Source organism: Manacus vitellinus, unplaced genomic scaffold (genome assembly GCF_001715985.3).
Source record: "Manacus vitellinus isolate BGI_N305 unplaced genomic scaffold, ASM171598v3 scaffold_2_pilon, whole genome shotgun sequence".
NCBI classification, from domain to species: domain Eukaryota; kingdom Metazoa; phylum Chordata; class Aves; order Passeriformes; family Pipridae; genus Manacus; species Manacus vitellinus.
Window position 1 is genome coordinate 47,682,490 of NW_021940208.1, and position 19,223 is coordinate 47,701,712.

General features: G+C 38.9%; 2 protein-coding genes across 2 annotated transcripts in view; one reads left to right on the top strand and one right to left on the bottom strand.

Moving 5' to 3' along the window:
• UBAC2 (UBA domain containing 2) overlaps positions 1-19,223 on the top strand; it is a 95,468-nt gene that overhangs the window by 17,960 nt on the left and 58,285 nt on the right. The window lies entirely within an intron of this gene.
• GPR18 (G protein-coupled receptor 18) lies at positions 1,275-5,949 on the bottom strand. The gene is made up of 2 exons (XM_008931423.2): positions 5,877-5,949; positions 1,275-2,582 (listed from the first exon to the last, which is right to left on the bottom strand). Exon 2 carries the CDS (start codon positions 2,536-2,538, stop codon positions 1,573-1,575), a length of 966 nt encoding a protein of 321 aa, XP_008929671.1. The 5' UTR covers positions 2,539-2,582; positions 5,877-5,949; the 3' UTR covers positions 1,275-1,572.

The window sequence follows — 19,223 nt, forward strand, 5'->3', positions numbered from 1 at the left end:
ATATATTTTCAAGGGATTGTTTTCTGATGATTTTAATTAAAAAAACTTTCTTCATGTAACACTTCAAATCAAATTTAATCTTCTTTTGAACTGAAGTGTAAAGGTTCTTGGCACAACTGTTATAATTTCAAGCATTTATTTCTTAGTTATGATCTGCGGTTAATTTATAATTTATCCATATAATGATTAGTTTCCATTTTGTTAGTCCCATTTCCCCAGGCAGCATGATTGAAACACAACTTGCAGTGTACAGATTGTTGCTGTATTTGTTCAGTCTGAATCGTTTGGTTTATTTCAATTCGTAAATCTGAAAACTGAAATTGGGTTGGTGCTGATTTTTTTCTTAAATCGGAAAGGCAACAGAACTGTAAGTCATGTCTTCTGTGTTCACTTTTAAATGCATATACATTTCATACTGGTATTTTGTATGTGTTTAAAAAATTGAGTGCTAGAACATGTTACTGTATTTAGTGCTTGCAGCTGAAGTTCTTACAGCTTTAAGGTGTTTAGTGGTTCAGTTTCTTATAACCTATATTTGAGATTTCTGCACTTAATAAAAGATGTGCATGTTACAGTGGAACCACAGAACTTGCAATGCTTTGTGGTTAAGTTTCTGGCAAGTGAGATCAGCCTCATACAGACTTGAGTTTCCATATGTTTTACACTCTGAGGTAATAATAAAAGCTCTTGGAGTGAGATTTTTAATATTAAACACCACATTAGACCTTTTTTATTTCTACTTTTCCAGAGTGTCTGTTGAAAATAGCTAAAGACTGATTTGATGAGGAAGAAAAAGCATGTGTTTGACATTTTAAAGATACACTTTTTCTAGTGTGTGAGTAGTCTAAAGGAGTTGAAAGCTTGAGTAGTTATTGCAGTTACTCATCGTGTATGTTACCTTGAGTTTGTTGCTAGGACATAGACTGCTGGTGTGGCTGGACAAATTCCTGTGTTCATATGTGTAAAAAGATACTTTGTGCAAAAGTGGGGTGTAATAAATGTGCACATGAAATGTGCATAAGGAGGTAATGAACAGTTCAATTATTATACCCTTTGGTGGTATTTCTATGATTGTAGAATGTAGTCAGTTACAAGGAAATCTGCATCAAAAAAGTTTTTAATTAAATGAATATACCTTCTCTTTAATGGTGATATTGATCTTGAGAGACTAAAGTTAATTTTAGAAGTGTGAGATATACAGTAGTTTCAGGAGCATTTCATTTTGCAAATAAAAATTAATATATACGTTGCATCATAATTCTTCAGTGTTGTCTACTTTATTATACTAGTTGTCACTTTTTCATGTCTGACAATGTTCACAGCCTTTTGAGATGACAAAAGCATTGGAAAGTTTTAACACTGACTAGGTTTTAGTTCATTTCAGATGAAACAAAAGATATTGAGCAAATACAGAGAGGTGCAATTATTATTCTGCCGCTCTTATTTTTACAGTGCAACAAATATATCTGTTACTTCTGGCCTAGGACATTCTTATGTGTAGTCAAAATGCAAGAATTCAGAAAAAGAATCGCTTGTTTACATTGTAAAAGTCCCCTGACATTTTTTCTCTTTTTATATCATTTCACTGTTCATATTACTGAGTGATCTTACACTTCCAGCTCGCAAACTTTTCCTGCGCACACTTCGAAGGTAATTGCGATAAAGGATTACGCTGATGACTCTTGCCTGGAATTGTTTAGAAACAATATAGTACAGGATAACATCCAAGCATGTACTGAGATTCATGAGAAAGGTAGTAAAGGCTGCCCAAGGATTGTAAGTTGTATTTTCATCTTGCAACATCAGGAAGGTGAAGCAAATGTGGAAGGGCACAAAACAGATGAGTACCTGAGCAATCAGAGTAACTATAATTCTTATGGATCTCTCCTTGGCCTTAGGCTTCAGTTTAGAAGTCTTGCCATGGATAAAATTGTAGATAATGATTAGGTAACACCCCATCATGATAAACAAGGGGATCAAAAAGAAAAAAATCAAGCGAGAAAAGTTCAATGTATTTACTTCCTTTAAGTGGATGATATCAAGCATTTTCATGCAGGTGGTGAAATTCGAGGCTTTGTCTGGATCAGATCGCAAAAACAGCAATGGGGACGTTGTTGCGAGGGTCATTACCCAGATTCCAATGCAAGCCAGCACAGCTTTTTTTGTATTTTTTAGTTCTTTGACATGTTTGGGCTGGACAATAGCCATAAATCTGTCTACGCTTATAAAAGTGAGCAACCACAGAGCAATGGCTGGATAAAATACAGTGAAAGCACCAATAATCCGACAGAATGTATCTCCAAAAGGCCACGTTTCTTTCCCATGGTAGATTATCCGAAAAGGCAAGGAAAATATGAAAAGTATGTCAAGTAATGCCACATTCATCATGTATACAGTTATAGTTGTTCTCTTCTTGGTAGTGCAGCTGAAAACCCATAGTGCAGTGGCATTCACCAACAATCCCACTATGAATACAAAACTGTAGAAGACCAGTGATGCAATCCTATATTCTTCAGGGTGATGATTTTCAGGCATCATAGTTTAATTAAACTTGGGAATAGTTGTTGCACTCCATAAATATCCTAAAAGTAGATAAAATGTGGGAAGTTATTCTCAGTCAAATAAAATCTATCTTTAAAAACAAATAGGAAGATTGTTTTGAATTGTGGTTAGTGATGAGACTGTATTTTTTAGCTGTGAAAACATGTTACCTTTGTTGCTTTTTCTGACTGCAAATACATTATTGTGCTTTGAGGGAAATACATGTTCTGTCAGACTTGTGTGAAATAATATTTATAAGCACGTTTTAATCAAATGTTTTAATTATTAAAGGGATTTATTATTTAAGGAATCAAAAAGTCAAGATGGACACTTTGAGTGTGCTTCCGTAGCTGATAATCAGATTGAAGCAGTTGTTTTCTAAAGCAAATATTTCTTGAAGTTGTCTCTGTTGAAACATTTTTGACTAAAACTAGTTATGAAGAGAAATAAGTGATCATGGCATGAAGTGACATTTGGATATGCAAAATGAAGTATCGACTTTGCTGTTTATCTGTGTAGGGACTACTTAGCTCCCAAAAGAACAGGTGCTTGCTGTTTTTCAGAAAAGACACTAAAAAGCTCTCTTAGTAGCTACATAGCTTCTAATACAGTATTTAATCACAGGGCATCAGAACCACCCACCTAACATGTGGATAAGATGAATAGATTAGTAGACTTCCCATTTGAAAAAGTAAAATGATGGGAAGCAGACTGCAGTCTCGAACTAGGCCATATGTGAGCAGTATGTGTTGGGGGCAGAGGTTGCTGGTTGATAGCCAGGTGCCCCAGACCACAGTTGTGTTGCTTCTCTCAGCTTGTTGGGTCATAGGAGTTGGACATCTGAAATGTCATTGTGTGGGCTCTGGTGATGAGAGCTGAAGGAGATTATCCCCTGGTTTGCTCTGGAGCCACCTGAGGATGGCAGACCTTACCTGGAGTTTACATGGGTTCTTTGGTTAACCTGCACCCCCTGCATTTTCCTGGCTCTTGCTGTGGTCACAGTTTCATGACTTTGTGTTGAAGGGTTTGTCTTTCTTGGCCTTTAAAGCAGCCCTATGGCAGCTTTGTGAAGAGGAGGAGGAGGAAAGAGTTAGTTGTTTGTCTGATCTTCCTACTTGTGACAGTCAAGGAAGTTCTACAGTATTGGCTAGAAACCAAGACTGTTTTCTGCAGCAGAAGAGTGCATAGTTCCTGTGTGTTTTATCTCCAAAAGTGAAGAATGCATTAAAAAAAGCTTTATTGTTGCTGCTCATCTGGTTTATGCTTTCTCTGTGATGTTACCAAATACTTTTTTCATGTTACAGAAATGTGTAGGGGATTGAACCAGTGTTTATTAATCTAGCATCCTGGTTTGACACTAGCAAATGTCAACTGCTTTTGAGAAGAGTATCCATGCAGTAACTAACTTAAATATGATCTCTTAAAACTTTATTTAGGTTAGTTTCTGCCTTGAAATATGAAGTTTGGTCTTCTGATTTTCTTACAATTCTCCGGTTTACAGATAAATAAAAGAATCATGTGTACAAATATTTAACCCTAAACTTCAAAGATTTTTTTTAACTGTACAAAGCAAAAAAGGTGTGTTTTCTGTTTGATGAGGTCACTAGAACATACAACAGAATTTATGTTTTTTATGGGAAAAGCTGTGCATGTAGTACAAAAAAAGAGGTTTGGAGGGCATCTATGTGAATGCCTCTAAAATTCCTCATTGCGTGAAGAACTCAAAAAATAAGAAAAATAAAAGAATTAAAGAATGATAGCAGACATTATTGAAAGTTAGATGGGATATGCTTGAAAGAAAGATTTTGTAGCACAGTTGAAATATTATCTACCACACTGTCCCACTTTCATTACTGTTGCATAAAATTGTCCAAATGTTGCTTAACACACACCTCCCCCCCACCCCTGAGTATTGCAAGTGGTTTGCTTTTTTCTCTATTGTTCTGGGTTTTTTGTCTTGCTAGTGATTGTGTATGACATAGTGCATGGCTACTTAGCTAAAGATCCTGACTGATTTAGCAGGTGAATTGAGTAGTGATGTATAGGATAGATAGAAGAATTCACTCAACTATTAATAAATAGAATGGATTTTGGCTTTGGTTTTGCTCTTCTCTCATTTGGACTTGCAGTGATTGTAATTGTTTCTGGTCAGGTTGTGTTTCTGAAATAACCAGCAGGCTGATGTTGATGGGAAGAGAGGAAGCTGAACCTGGTGTGAGCTTTTATCAGGAAAACCAGGGGTTCCATGGTTTTTTTGCTGGTTATTTCAAGTTTGTGACAGTTTTGAGATATATCAAAGAATGATCTACTGTAACAAATGGGGTTTACTTTTGTTTAGTTGTTGAAGACACTGTTTTCAAACTTTGTGCGTTTAGATGCATGTCAGTGTTAGAGTTAGGCATTTCTCCTAAACTTAATTTTTAGCACTGTAGAAAACATTTATGTAGGTAAGAAATACTGAGATTTTTTAAAAGTATGTAGTTACTCATCTGCATTTATACATGAGCAGAGATATTCTGCTTTGTCATCAGTGTTTGTCTGCACGGAGTTCAGATTGATATCTCCTGAGTCAGCCCAAGTAGATCTTTGGGTGCCTATGAGTGGATGGCATCATTTTTCATAATGGGAACACTTATGGGTATTGATTAAAGTGCTTACTGAAGAGCCTCTGGCATAACTGGTTTCTGGAAGTCCATGTGTGTTAATTGGGAATGATTGCTCTGATGTTTCTCTGTATCAATCTTATTTTTTTAATGATAGTTGATTTCTTGAATGTCTGATGTGAATTGTGAAGGCCATGCTGTGTACAAAAATAAAGACTTTCAGAACAAAACCAGAACTAAATCTTTTCCTCCGGATTCTTACTACAAGTTAGGTAACAGTGCATGTATCTCTTTCCAATCCCCCTTTTTTTCTCTATCTGTCCCTTCTATATGCTCACATTTCCCTGAGGAGGACATGGCTTTCAGTGAAGCACAGAGAGACCAAGCAACAAGATCTTCTCCTGGTTTTAGTTTAGTGAAAACAAACATTTTTCCTTTAGTGATAAGTGTACTTACCAATGCTTTTATGTAGTGCATATTTTGAAGTTTTTTGTTAAAATCCTAAACAACAGTATTTATGGTACTGTGCTTTTACAAATGCAATCATTTTGCTTTAAATGTTATTTATAGAATGCTGCTGATATTTTGAAAGTGCTTTAAAGAATTAAATATATTTTCAATAGTTCTAGAATTAATACCCATGTTCAGCTTCTGAACAAAGAAGTCTATCTTAGCAACATGCATAAACATCCAAGTTACTTTGTTACCATAGAGTATGGTATTGTTACTCACCCTTTGTGCACTACAAAGTTTCTTCAGAGATGCTTCTCTCATGGCCCCAAATCTGTAGAAGGTTTAAACTTCCTCTTCTTTGCTCAGCTTCACTTAGCTAAAATAGCTCATCTTCATAGGCAGGAAACGATGACATAATCTCTCTAGTTCTGAGCTCTCGTATTGGTCATACTTAAAAGTTACTATTTCACGTAAGTGTGGTGTATGTGAGCTGATATTTCTAGTCCCTTTCAACAGTTGAACTTTTGTCATATTTCCAGTGTGGTCAAACTGGGCTGTTGTACTGCGTATTTTTTTCCAAACACACTTTTAAATGTTTGTGGAATAATGAAAGCATGTTTTAGATAAAGATTTCTCTGAAAAAGTCTCTGCAAGAATACACGTCTTGATTATGCAGAAATTTCTAATAAGCGCAATGTAAATGTATTTTCAGTAGAGCATAGTTGTTTGGGTTTTTTTGTGGAAATCCCCGTATTATTTATATTGCATTGGATACTAGTCAATCTGAAAGTAACAGAAACTCACTTAATTTGAAATGAGAAGTTTGATTCACTTGAATACACAACTTTGTTTGTGCCAATACTTAGAATATTTTACTAATACAACAGCAATGTTTCTGTATTTTATTTGCTGTCTAAAATAGTAACATGCCTATTCAAGAGCTTTGCAGAAAAATGCTGTATGAAGAGAGGTTTAAGCCTGTATTAAAATGGATTAAAATCTCTCATCTGTGTCACTGTAACAGACATCCTTAGTGGGATGGGAGTGTTCAGAAAAGCTAATAGGTAAAGAAGACTAATTTCGTACATCTTTTCTTGGTCAGCTTGAAAAATGATCCAGCCTTTGAAAGAGCCACTCAGAGAAGGAGATCATTCTGAACTCTCTGTAGAGTGCTTGCTAGCCTCAGGGTTCTGCCAGCAGTGTTTTGGAATGTAGAAGCACAATACAGGGAGTTTGGTACCTCTTGTGCATGCACATACCCTGTCGTTGTCTCATCCACCCCCCAGTGTAGCAAAGGGAGGAAGGGAACAGCAATGTTTCAGTCTTCACCTGACATGCCATCAGGAATTTGCCAAGATGTGCCCTTGGTGCCAGAAGCAGCAAAGTCCTGCAGTTCAGATGTAGCCAGAATCAGGTTTGTTTGTGGGAATGTCTTTCTCCACTTACTGTAAAAGTAATGTAGGTAGGTGATCCTCACTTAGTGCCAAAGATAACTTCTGTGAAAAATCCCCTTTACTGGAGATGTATAATTTCTCTCAGTTGAATGGGTTTGTGGTAGCGTGTAGGTATTTGCATAGGTCAGTGTGATGGTTAAGATAATCACAGGGAGGGACCTGGATAATTTTCAGTGTGTAGATTAATATTTAAATTAATCTAATAATTAAATTAATCTAATATAATATTAAATTAAATATTTAAAACCTTTAAATATTTGGTTTTTTCCAGTTTAAGTGAACTAATACCGAACTTAATTTTTTGTCACCCTTCCAAACTTAATGTTTTGTGATTGTTCCAAAGGCCTCTTAAATGCAATGAGCTGCAAATCCTACTGAGACCATCCTATAGAAAAATAAATCTATTTAAAAGTGCTTAATATTTTAGGATTAAGGAGTATGTTAAAAGGACTAACCAGAGTTTAAAACTCCTCAGTGGCTTTATCATTAGCAAAACAACTCCAGAGCATGCTTCAGCAGGATGAAACACTGTTTTCAACTGTTCAGTGAAAGCTCAGTGAAATTCTGTGCCATATGTATTTTTAAAAGGTTTAAAGAAAAGCATGTGTGGCTTCTGGAAGAGAATAACTGGACTTTTGAACTCTCCTAGGAAAGAATACTTTATTTTGGGAAAAATACAGGAGTCTGGAGGTCCCTTCCAGCCTGAACTGCACAGTGAATGTACCAAAACAAGCAAGTGGACAGCCAGTGCCCCCGTTAGCTAAATAGGGATTACGAAGGTGATTCTGGGTTTGAATGGAAACCAGGCAGATGTTGAGGCTGGGATCAGAAAAGCTGTATGTTGTGAACTGCCTCTTGGCTTGCTGTCTTCTTGGGGGCAGGTTGGAAGTGTGACCTTTTATAACTGTGTCTCTGAAGGGAGGCTGATATCTTGACCCTGCAGGGGAGGTCATGCCTTGTGAGGGCAGCAGGAATCAAGTCCCACAGTTTACACAGGTGGGCAACAGCAGCCCAGCTGAGTTGGTGGCAGGTTAGCCATCCATCTGGTTTGTCACAGCATGGGCATGTCAATCTGTGTTCTGCTTTCACTCAGGCTTTCCACAACCTTCCTTGTGGAAAGGAGGCAGCCAAACCGCTCTGCTGCTGGTATGCTGACAGGCCTTCCCCCCGAGCATGGAGGGGCAGCTTTGTCTGGCTGCAGTCTGCTGAAAAGAGGTGTTTGCAGTACCAGCAAGTGTCTGCTTTTCCTTGTCTAGGGGCTCAGGCTGGCTGCAGCTGCAGGGTGAGAAGCATTTGGAGGTGAACACCCAAGTCATCCTGTGGTTTGCAAGAGGCAGTGGGCTGCTCTGCTGTGCTGCATTCCCCTGTCGCTTTGGTTTCTGTTGTAGGAAACACCTGGCTCTATTTTTGTTTTCTTCTGTGCTGTTTTATCAGCTAGAAATTAGTGCCTTGCATTGGTTTCCCTCAGATGGGCAAGTACTTCCTCCGCTCCAGCTCTTATTAAAGTAAATGCTTAGTTCCCTCCAGGGTCTTTTTTGCTGTTCTGAAGTTCGGGGAGTAAACAAGGTAATTTTAGTTGCATTATGTTGTGTTAAATCCGATTTTAAGTAGTTAAAAGCTAAGCCAATATACTTCATGTCTGTGGATAAGGCAGAGTGCACATGTGGTCTGTTACAGTGCCTTCACTAAGTGGCAGTAAGCCTTAGAAGAAATGAGCTTGATCACTTGCAAAAGTTCAGCACTGAAGGGATCGTCTTCATACTATTGCTTTTGCAGGATTAATGTGCTGCTGGGTCTTTGGTGGTTTAATCATGGTACAGAAAAGTATGTTTTGCCTGTCTGCTTACCGTGTACTGTAAGCTTTGTCCTGCTGATAGAGAAGTTCTACATGCAGAGGGACAGAAGGATCACCCTCTGCTTCAGTTTGGTAAGGAGAAGGCTTGAGGACATATTCTCCTTTCAAACTTTCCACCTTTTGAATCTATTGAAAAGAAAGAACTGAAGCTTGTACACGGTCCAGTGCACCAGTGGTGCAGGAAAGCAACTCTCCCATGTCGGTTTGTTAACTTAGCGGCTTGCTGTTGTGGGTGAGTTCACATGCAGTTTTGGGTTACTGTTCTCAACCTTGATGAAAATTGCTTCATTTTTTATTCCCATATTGTGTTGTACCATAATGAAGGTTTAAGAATAAACTACCCTTTAAAAGTTGTCATGGCACTGAATGCATAAACTTGCTGCAGTTGTTTGCAGTCTTGCCATGTGCACGTTACTCAGAGGCTGCGTCATGGCATAGCTGTCCCTCCTCTCCCACTCCTCAACCTGTGAGTGAATATAAATGCTGTCTGCAGCAGAGCTGAAGGAGTGGGAAATGGAGCAGCTTAAGAGAACTGCAGCCTACTTAGCTGTACCTGACATGTCCTATTTACTGTCACATTTTGCTTTCCCTTCTCTGTTTTGCTAGCATTTGGTATGGTTTGAGGAAGGAGCTCCTGTTTTTTTTCCTTTGAAAAAAAACAATGATGAAGTTGACATTCCATGTTTCTCCTGGGTTGGTTTGCATTTTTTTTCCCTCCCTCCTTCTCTTGTACAGCTGGGACACACATTGTGTCACTAAATACCCTAAAAATATACAGTGCATCTGGCCTGTTTTTCATCTGTCCATAAATGTCAGCATTTGAAAGAAGCAATACTCAAAAAATTAATTAAAATGAAAGTTGCATCTCTAAGATGTCTGACAGTGGAGTAGTGGACAAGAGACAGTGATTCATTACACAGCATCAATCCCAGAATGTCTGTAGTCTAATACTAGCTCATGACAAATACCAACACAGCTCCATGCTTGCTGATGAACCCACATTGCCTTTGGCATATTTCTTAAACTGTTGTGGAAACCCAGCTTTCCACCTGGGTTCTGTTGCATTGGGAAGCAGATTTTTTTTTCATTCAAAAAGTGCAGATTTCTCATGACAAATATTTCGTAGATTTTTAAAATCTGCCTGAATACTCAACTTTTTTCTTTTTTTAAAAATGTGCATTGTCAGGAACTATGCAATGAGTTAGTTGTTCCAGTTTGGAAGTGTCTAGGAGAGCTTTTTCAATACTCTTTTTTAACTAAGTGTGTGGTATGTGATGTTTTTACTATTAAGCTGCTTCTTAAAAGTCTCAGGTGCATAGGAGTATTGTTCTAAAACTTGATATGCCTTCCAGGAATAAAGTTATTGTTTCAAGATAAATGTCTTTATTTGGAGCTTAAATGTCTGTTTGCATATACTCAGATTCCTTTACTGAAGTAGGGAAAGTTGTTTTGACTCCTGCAGAGTTCAGGAGTTTGGACAAGTTTTCTCAGTTACTAGCCCGAGTATACCTAATCAGAAATGAAACAATGAAAAATTGCTACATAGGCTTTAGCATACCAGTGAAGTGTTTAATCAAAAGTACCTGAAGTGAGAGTGAGTTGTGCAAGTATTTAAATTAGAGTAAGTGCTGTTCTTTAAATTCAAGGGTGCCTTGCTGTGCGTTGCATTCCTGTGCATGGTGCCCAGCCCTGGCAGGTGGCTTGCTTTGCTGAAGTGAGAGTCTTCTAATGTTGTTCTGCCTGCACCACCTGTCTCTGGCACAGATTAACAAGCAGCATGTGTTGGGGTTCTGAAGCCTAGTGTGCTGTGGTGCAGTTGAGCCGACATGAGAGGGAGCATTCAAGATGGTAAAGGGGCTGGCATAATCCAGACTGGGACAAAGCAGCTCAATTCCTGCCACGTAGCAGTGAAGCTGGTTAGTTAGGATCTCTGTTGGATTGGGCTGCTTGGTTGGGCTCAGCACTGTCCGTGGCAGAAAATGAAAGAGAAGCTGAGTGTGAGTATGCTCAGTGCACTGGAACAACGGGACAAGGCCAGCTGGTGCTGTGAGCTGGCTGAGGTGGACAGCAGAGCTGGCTGCAAGCGAGTGGTTTCAGAGAAATCACTGTCTTTTCAGGTACTAAGCTGAGTCCAGTCAGAGGACTCTGTATTTTCCAACCAACTGTTCAACTACAAAAATTATTTATATATATATATATATAAATAAAATATAAAAAAATAATTAAATATAAAAAATATAATAAAATAGATTATATATATTATATAAACAATATATATATATGATACACATGCACTTGGAAGGAGCTGAAAATCCTGAGCTTTATCATGACAGGAAGCCAAGTGAATAAGTCAAGGCATAGGTTTGAAGTTCAATAATTTAAGCAGTTTTCTTTATGTAGACATTGTGTGTTGGTAAAGATGGCTTTAAGATAGGATGGATCAGAGAACTGAAGTGGGAGTTGTGTATCCCATATTCTCTGCCGCTTTCATCCTTTGCCTCCAAATCATACTACCTGTCAATGCATTTTTATTTTTGGCCTAGAACATCTGGGACATTGCCTTCATTTGCTTGTAGCTGAGCCCTGTGCTGTGTGATGATCTGGGCCATCAAATTCATAGCACTAACCCGAACAGCAGAAGTGAGAGGGAATGCAAGGCTTGTTTTGAACAAGGTACAATAGGGGAAGAAAGGGCAGTAAAGGTGACAGGATACTGGACGTCTCTGTATTCTTTTTTCTTTCAAAATTGGCAACATATGGGCATAACCATAAGAACTATACCAGCAGCCTGTGGCTCACAGTGCTCACTACTGTCTAGATGATATAGTTTATTTCCAAGATTATGGGGCCTAAACTGTCACAGTTATTGGGTGAGTGATTGGTCTGGTATCTATTAGTAGTGATTCTGGATCTGGCTTCTCTTCACTACCAGACAGAGAGTTCATGGCCCAGTGCTTATACTGCCTGGTGCTAAGATCTTTGACATTGGAAAATGGGGCTTAGCCTCCAATGAGAAACAAGTTTTGTGAAATATGTTTTGACTTCTGCAGTGGTGAGGATTAATTACTGGATCAATGCTGCCATCTATGGATTTTAGCTAGCATAGCAACAGATCTTTCCAACAGCAGGAAACAGGTATAATGGGTTCCTTCCTTTATACACCTGCACTACTTAGCCAGGTTTTCATGAAAATTGATTATAAAGAATGAAAACCACTTTGTCTCCCCCATGGAAGGGAGGTACCGCATGGCATGGAAGCCGTGGTTGTTTTTGTAGTCATAGAACTGCAAATTCTGTTGTTGCTCAAATAGTTACATTTCATAGGGATCTGCCTGTTGCATTTCTATTTGAATAGTAAGATACAGTTCTGAGAATGAGTTGTAAGCAAAGACTTCCATACTGTGTATAGCATGAATTTACCCTGAAAAAATGAAGAATGAGAAGTCACCTAGTGGGGAAAGGACAAGGACTGGAGACAACATTTACCATTCTTTTGGCTTTATTATATAGCACAAGGATAAAAGGTAATCTTAAAAATTAAGCAATCCTGTGTTTTTTAAGCCACCCATGTCCTGATTTTGTTGTTTTATTTGTCTGTCTTTATCAAAATAAGGTGCAATAGCAACAAATCTTTTTGCACAGCATTTCATTTTTCAGGAGTGTTCTAAAAGTTTTATGATTAAATTATTTCATAAGAATAAACAATGCCTTCTTTCCTGTGTGGAAATAGAGACCTCCTTTTTAGCTTAATAGTTGACTCTTGAAGGTTATTTTCAGTCCACGTGGGCATGATCAAATTTTCTCTCTGTCTTTACTGGCAGCTTGTGTTTTTTTCACCCTCTTCTCTTCCTCTTTCCGGAGTTAGGAACACCTTGTTTGTTCCTCATGTTCAACTGTAGTAAAGAAAGACGGGGATGTGGAAGTCCCTTTGGAATTTAAAAGGAAATCCTGCATCTAATTGTGGATGTCTGTGCCAAACAATTCTGTACAAATGGTAATTTCAGCTATTGTTTGCAAATTGACTTACTGCAGTGCCCCCTGTTACTTGATCTGAAGGGAAACAAGCTTAAAGGAGTCATTGCATCCTAGAAACATCAGTAGTCTCCTATCTGTACTGCTACAAGCATGGATTGCTACAACATTTTTGTTTTAAGGATCTGATATCCTTTCACATAAGGGATATATAAGGGATAAAATATCCTTCTCCATCACAGAACGAACTGCTTCCATTCCAGTGATGTTCTATGTATCTCTTCCCTCTCCCCATATTTGTAGGGCAGCTAATTAGTGGATTGTGGTGGAGGAAGAAGGAAGGAAAATGAATGAATAATTCTTCATAGCAGTTGGAGATGTTAATAGTATGAGGAGATACTGTGCCTGTCACATAATTTTGCAAAATGCAGAGTATATGATTGCTTTTTTAGGATAGAGGAGGAGAGTAATGAAGTAACTTCACAAAGGAGGTCTCGCTGTGACTGATGCTTCAAAGAAACCCTTCTTGATTTACCAAAGTAATGGACAGAAGCTGATTTAGTAAGTTCAGTGGTTTTCTGAGGAGGCACAGTTGTATGACTGAGACTTTAAAAAACAAAGGAGACGGAAGACTGCATACATTAGTAAAAAAACTAACACAGTTGCTTCACTAAAGAAGTAAGAAATTGGAATCTCTCTTTTTAAGAGTTAAATGACTTTGAAGACTTTCTGTATAAATAAGAAGATTTTTAAAATTTCCTCTTTGCTTTTATTTTGTGCTTACTGAATGCTCTCCTTTTGTTTAGTCATCACTTTGCTTCAGATACCTTGGTCTGTAGCTGTGTAAAGAGTTATTTGATGGTCTTAATGGGGAAGTATTTTTTTGCAAAGAAATCACTTCTCTACTACAGCTTTTCTATTTTCTTTCTGTTTTATCATGAACAAGCTAAACAATTTCCTGCCAGCAATTTGGGCCTTAGAATACTTACTCATTGGAAAAGTTGAGCTACAGCCATGAGTCAAAAGGAGGTGTGAATGGTGTCTTGACCAAAAATAACCAAAATTGTGGGAAGCATTTTAATTTTAAAGCATTGTAAAGTAAGCCAAACTATATGAATAAGATGAATATTAAAACCTCTCTTTATTAATCTTTAGCCTTTGAAGATGTTATGATGTCTCTTACCATATATTCATTATAATATTGTCATCATCATGGCTAGGCTTTGCGAATGAAGATTTGGGAAAGGCTCTATCCACATTTGCTACAGGCACGCTGGTCGCTAATAAGGCCAATACGAGACAGACATGTTCGATTGCAAAAGGCACAGCAGAAAGACTCCTTAGGTGGTATCTTCTGCAAGACACGATTCTTTCTGCATTATCTTTTCTCCTCGAGAGTGATCCTGCGTGTGTTCTCATGGGAAGCAGCAGCGTTATAGATGGTGTGTCTCCAGGCCTCCCAATTGGAGGCCAGAGTAGACCAGTTATGTTGATCAATATGGCCAAGGCTGAGATGTTGTTTCAGGGAGTCCTTGTATCTTTTCTTCGGGGCTCCTCTCATGCGGCAGCCGGTGGCAAGTTCACCATAAAGCAAGATCTTAGGGAGGTGGTGGTCCTTCATCCTGGAGACGTGTCCTACCCATCGCAGCTGTGTTCTCAGCAACATAATATTGTAAGTTAGAAGAGATTTAACTTTTTTACCAAGAATTCAAAAGTAGTTTAAAAATGACTCAGACAAGTAATAATACAATATTTGCTAATAATATTTACTGTAGAAGAGCACTAAGGAGCAACCAGTTACTCGACTGTTCTACAGAATTGCACTCAAAATCTTGAATAGCGGATACATGAGTCACATTCTGGTTGTTAGCTCCAACTTAGATCATGATAAACGAGGCAAAATAGCTTACTTGCTTTGCCACATAGGTCAACATTAATTGCCATCCTCTGGCTCCGCTCTACCCAAGCATTACACTAAATACAGATACTGTTAAGATCATTTAGTGCTTATATCAGCGGGCAGCAGGGAGTGAAGATCCTCTTCAGCCTGTCACACAAGGTGTGCTCTTGGGTTGCTTAGGTATGGATTGGGTGATGTGGACCACATGTATGATCAGGAGGGTGGATAGAAGCAGGGTTTATGTGCTGAAATGTGGAAACTCATAGCTCAGTGGAGGATCCCATGTCAGAAGCTGGTAGGAAAGGCTAAAGTTCTCATTCATCTGTGTTGCCCACCTCTCCTTCCCCACCACAGGCAGTTGTCATGTAGTCAGACTTGTTCATGCAAATGATTCTGGGAGGCTGATGCTACCCTGTGTGCCTCTCTCCACTTTCTTTACTCCAGAAACAGGAAAGAGGTAAAGTCATTGGAGCCATAAGTTCAGGTAGGACCTGCATGCTTTGAAAGTATTTCTCAGATGAAGTAAGAATGGCTATGAAAGTAATCATGTTGAAAAGCAAATTGATGAAATAATAACTCTTTTGAATTCAGGTGTGTGACATACCAGGGCCTTGGATCATTACTTATGAAATGTTTTTTCTCTAAGGCCAGAGTCTGTAGAATGAAAATGTATTAGATACAGTTAAAAGCCAGTCTCCATTGCAAGCTGGACCACTCCCAGTATAAAGGTCCACTTTTGAGGTTATATGTGTCTGAAAGGCCTATTGAAGTAAGTGCTTATCTTAAATGAAGTTGCCCACTCTTCTTGATTCAGTAGAATGCCTCACAAATGGCAGCTGACCAGAGTAAGCACCAAGATCTTTAAGAACTGCTAGAGAGTTCTCTTTAGATTCATGAAGTTTGTAAAAGGCTCAGCTGTCCCTCACAGAAACATTCCTTCCAGGCTATACCTGTCCAGGCTTTACTCAGACTGGGATGTATATCCCCATGTCCCTCTGGACTTCAGTGAGTCCCTTGGAAGCATGTCCATACATGATGCTTTGCCCACTGCTCGCCTTGCGCATAGGCATAGTTTGAGTGAGTGTATCAGATATGCAGCAGCTTCAGACTAGGTGGGCTCAGTCGTCCTTTTGTCCATCAAGGTTCAGCTTACTCAAAGCTGACAGTACTGTGGTGTGTTACACAGATGTGAAGGGTGACACACTTGCTTTGGTTAGGGATGTCAATCATTTGGTGGAATGTACTTTATGTATTTTGAGTGCTTAAGTTGGGTGTGTTACGAGCAGGAACTCTGAGATGGTTTCTCAGAGCTATTTTTAAAAATGTTTTCCTCTGTTCCTGAGCCAGTCAGACATAAGGACACCTCTTCCAGTTTTCTGACAATACAGAGAGATTAGTCAGGATGTAGATGAGTTAGTTGTGATGACAGCATTCCATTTGAGAGGCAGCTTTTGTTCAGGACTGTCTCAGCTAACAAGGCAGTCAGCCCACATCTGCTTTTTTGATTTTTGGAATTCCTTTCTGGTCTGGGAATAGCTTTTGGACTTGGAAAAGCACATCCACTAAACCCCAGCTGGAAACAGTCAATCAACAAGAAGCACATAATAATCTCTTGCAGTTCTTAAACAAGCTGATTTTCTCTATGGTATGAGACAAAATACCTTTCTCAGTTTTAAACTTTTTGTCCAGTTTCTTATGTTTTTACTTGTGTACCTTGTACACTTAGGAAGATAAAATCAGTTTCATAGAGGAACGCTCAATAATAATCTCTGTATCTCTGTGCTTTTCTGTGGAGAGTTTTTCTGTCACTTGTCAACATGAGTTTTAGCAAGGGCTTAATGAGAGGTAGTTTTGTTTGTTTGTTTTGCCTTTGCTTAATGATCCTTTTCCATAATGGGATGTTCATTTTTTGCAGTCTTTCCTCACACTACACCTCTTCAAGCCTGTGGTCACCAGCTCTTTTCACCTTTTGATGAAGACAGTGTTTTGATAGCTCTGTGCTCTGCCACAAACATGAAAGATGATTGAAGCCTGTGTGGCTGAAACAGTAGAACATCCTGTGCTTTTCCTCTTTTGTTTTTAAGATTCTCCTCAGAGTTCATCTGGTGGTGTTTCATCTAAACCCTTCTATTTCTAAAACTGGGGCATTTCTGTGCCTCCTGGATGTCAAACACTTTTAAAAATATATTTATAAAGGTCGTTCAGGAATGTTTCTGGCTTCTTCAGGGCAATAACTGTCTCTGCACAGACTGTCGTAGTGAACTGTGAGATGGCAAGGAAGCTAGAGGTAAACACCAGGCACCGCCCCACAGTGGAATTGTTTCCACTGTGGAAATAAATGTTTCCATTCCAGAAATAAAAATTGGAGGTGTATTTACACCTTAATGAAAGTTGTGCTTTGGCTACAGGCCTGAAACAGTAGCTGTTTTGCAGTCCAATCTCTCTTACCCTGAGCACTACGTTCCTTCTTCAAGTAGCTTTTTTTGGGCTGTGGTTGAGAGAGGGAAGTGTTTGCAATAATCCCAGTGAATGTTCTTGCAAATATTCATACAAAGGAAAAGAAGGACTTCTTGCCCATGAATGGAGATTGAGATGTGTTATCCATATGCATATCTCCATATTCACATCTACTTCTGAACCCCTTCTTTGTGTTGGAAGTGTGAGATGAGCAAATGGAAAATGGTGTGTTTCACTCCTTCCACACTATGTTCAACCAACAAGGGGAGCAGACAGTTAGGAATCCACCTTACTGGTATTCTTAAGCCCTTCAGTGCTTACATTATGCACTTCGAGACTCTGAATCATTTATCCCATCCCTCCCAAAAATGTGGTCAAATATGTGTACCAGTTATTCAATTAAAGTAATTTCTGCTTAATATAGTAGTGATTGTGAAAAGAGGTGAAAGAGTAAGGAGACAGGATCAGAAGATGAGACCTGATGTATTTAAACTCTTGAGGGAAATACGAAGATCTTAATATGTGGGGCAGAAGAGACAGAATAATTGTAGACAAAAAATACTCCTAACAAATGCAAAGTGACACTTGATTAGTGTAAGAGAGCGTGAGGCACCTGTACTCTGAACTGAGCAGAGCTCTGACTTGCATTCAACTGATGGAAGGAGCTGTGCTAGTTCGAACCATAAACATGTCTTCCCAGCCGTGTTCTCCACTCCTCTCTTCTCCTCCTCCTCTTGCACAGGAGGCACCATGACAAGCAATGTGGCTTTGTTTCACCTGCTGAAGGTGCAGTTTTATAGTAAGGCTGAGCTGGTTGAAGCATAGACTGCTGCTTATGGAGCAAGCTCTTGGCTCCAACCTGTCCTCCTTCCTATCTACCATTTGTAACACAAGTCATGTGGCTTCTTACAGGCAGTGACTATCAGGAGATTAAAATAATGTTTAAAAATAAGACATTGTATACATTATATTTTCTTCAGGAATCATTTCCTATTGGTTTAAGTTTCTAAATTTGCTCACTTCTGGGTGAATGAATACCAGTGCCAGAGCAAGGAAAGTGATGGAAACATGTAGCTGGAAGGCAGAACAAGACATTCTCTTTCTGTTGCTCTGCAGCAAAAGTTTCACTGAAGCTGATTACTTCAGCCCAGCTCCGGGTACCTGAGGTTAAGGCATGTGTTGCTGTAAAGTCAGTGACCCCTGCCAGAGGAGGGGGACACATGGTTTAGAAGACCATAACCTCTGAACTGGGGTTCTCCACAGTGTATCACACCAAGACCTTTCAGTAATTGTAAGAAGAGTCATTATAAGCCAAAAGCTGTGCCCTGTACAAAGTTGTACCATTCAAGATATTGGACTGCAATAACAAATGGACAATCGGGTGTTTCTTAAATGATGTCAGGATTTGCTGAGGATTTTGAGGGTGTTCCTGAAATGTGGCAGTGCTCCATTTTCACAATAATTAGGATACTTAGCTCTGCTTTTCAGTTAGGATGTGAAGTCTATCTGCTATTCCACCTCTCAAGTGGGCATACGTGTTGGGTAACAGTATTTAGAGGATGAAAGTAGTGGGAGGTAATTTGAGAAAAAGTCACAAAGTGTTCCCAGTGGTAGAGTGTGTCTGGAAGCAAGATGGTAGGTATCTTTGAAAGGGCTTCCCTGAGACAAGCTGCACCTTTCAAGTTCAGAGTACTGAGTGGCATTTGTTAATTGCAAGCTGTCAACACTTTCACACTTAGGTTTACTTGCTTTTGTTAAGTGGAAAGTACCGACCACGGTTTGAGATCTGTGAACTAAGTGTAATTATTCCAATTGGAAATGTGTTTTTATTTATGGTGAGAAAACTGTTCTGCCCTGCAGCAGGATTATTCTCTGCAGTCAGTATTCTGTAAGCAGCTTATGGAGGTAAACATTACATGTGTCTCTGCCAACTTGGCTAAATAATGCCAGCTGCCTTAACCCTTTTTAAAGATAAATGAGCTGTAATT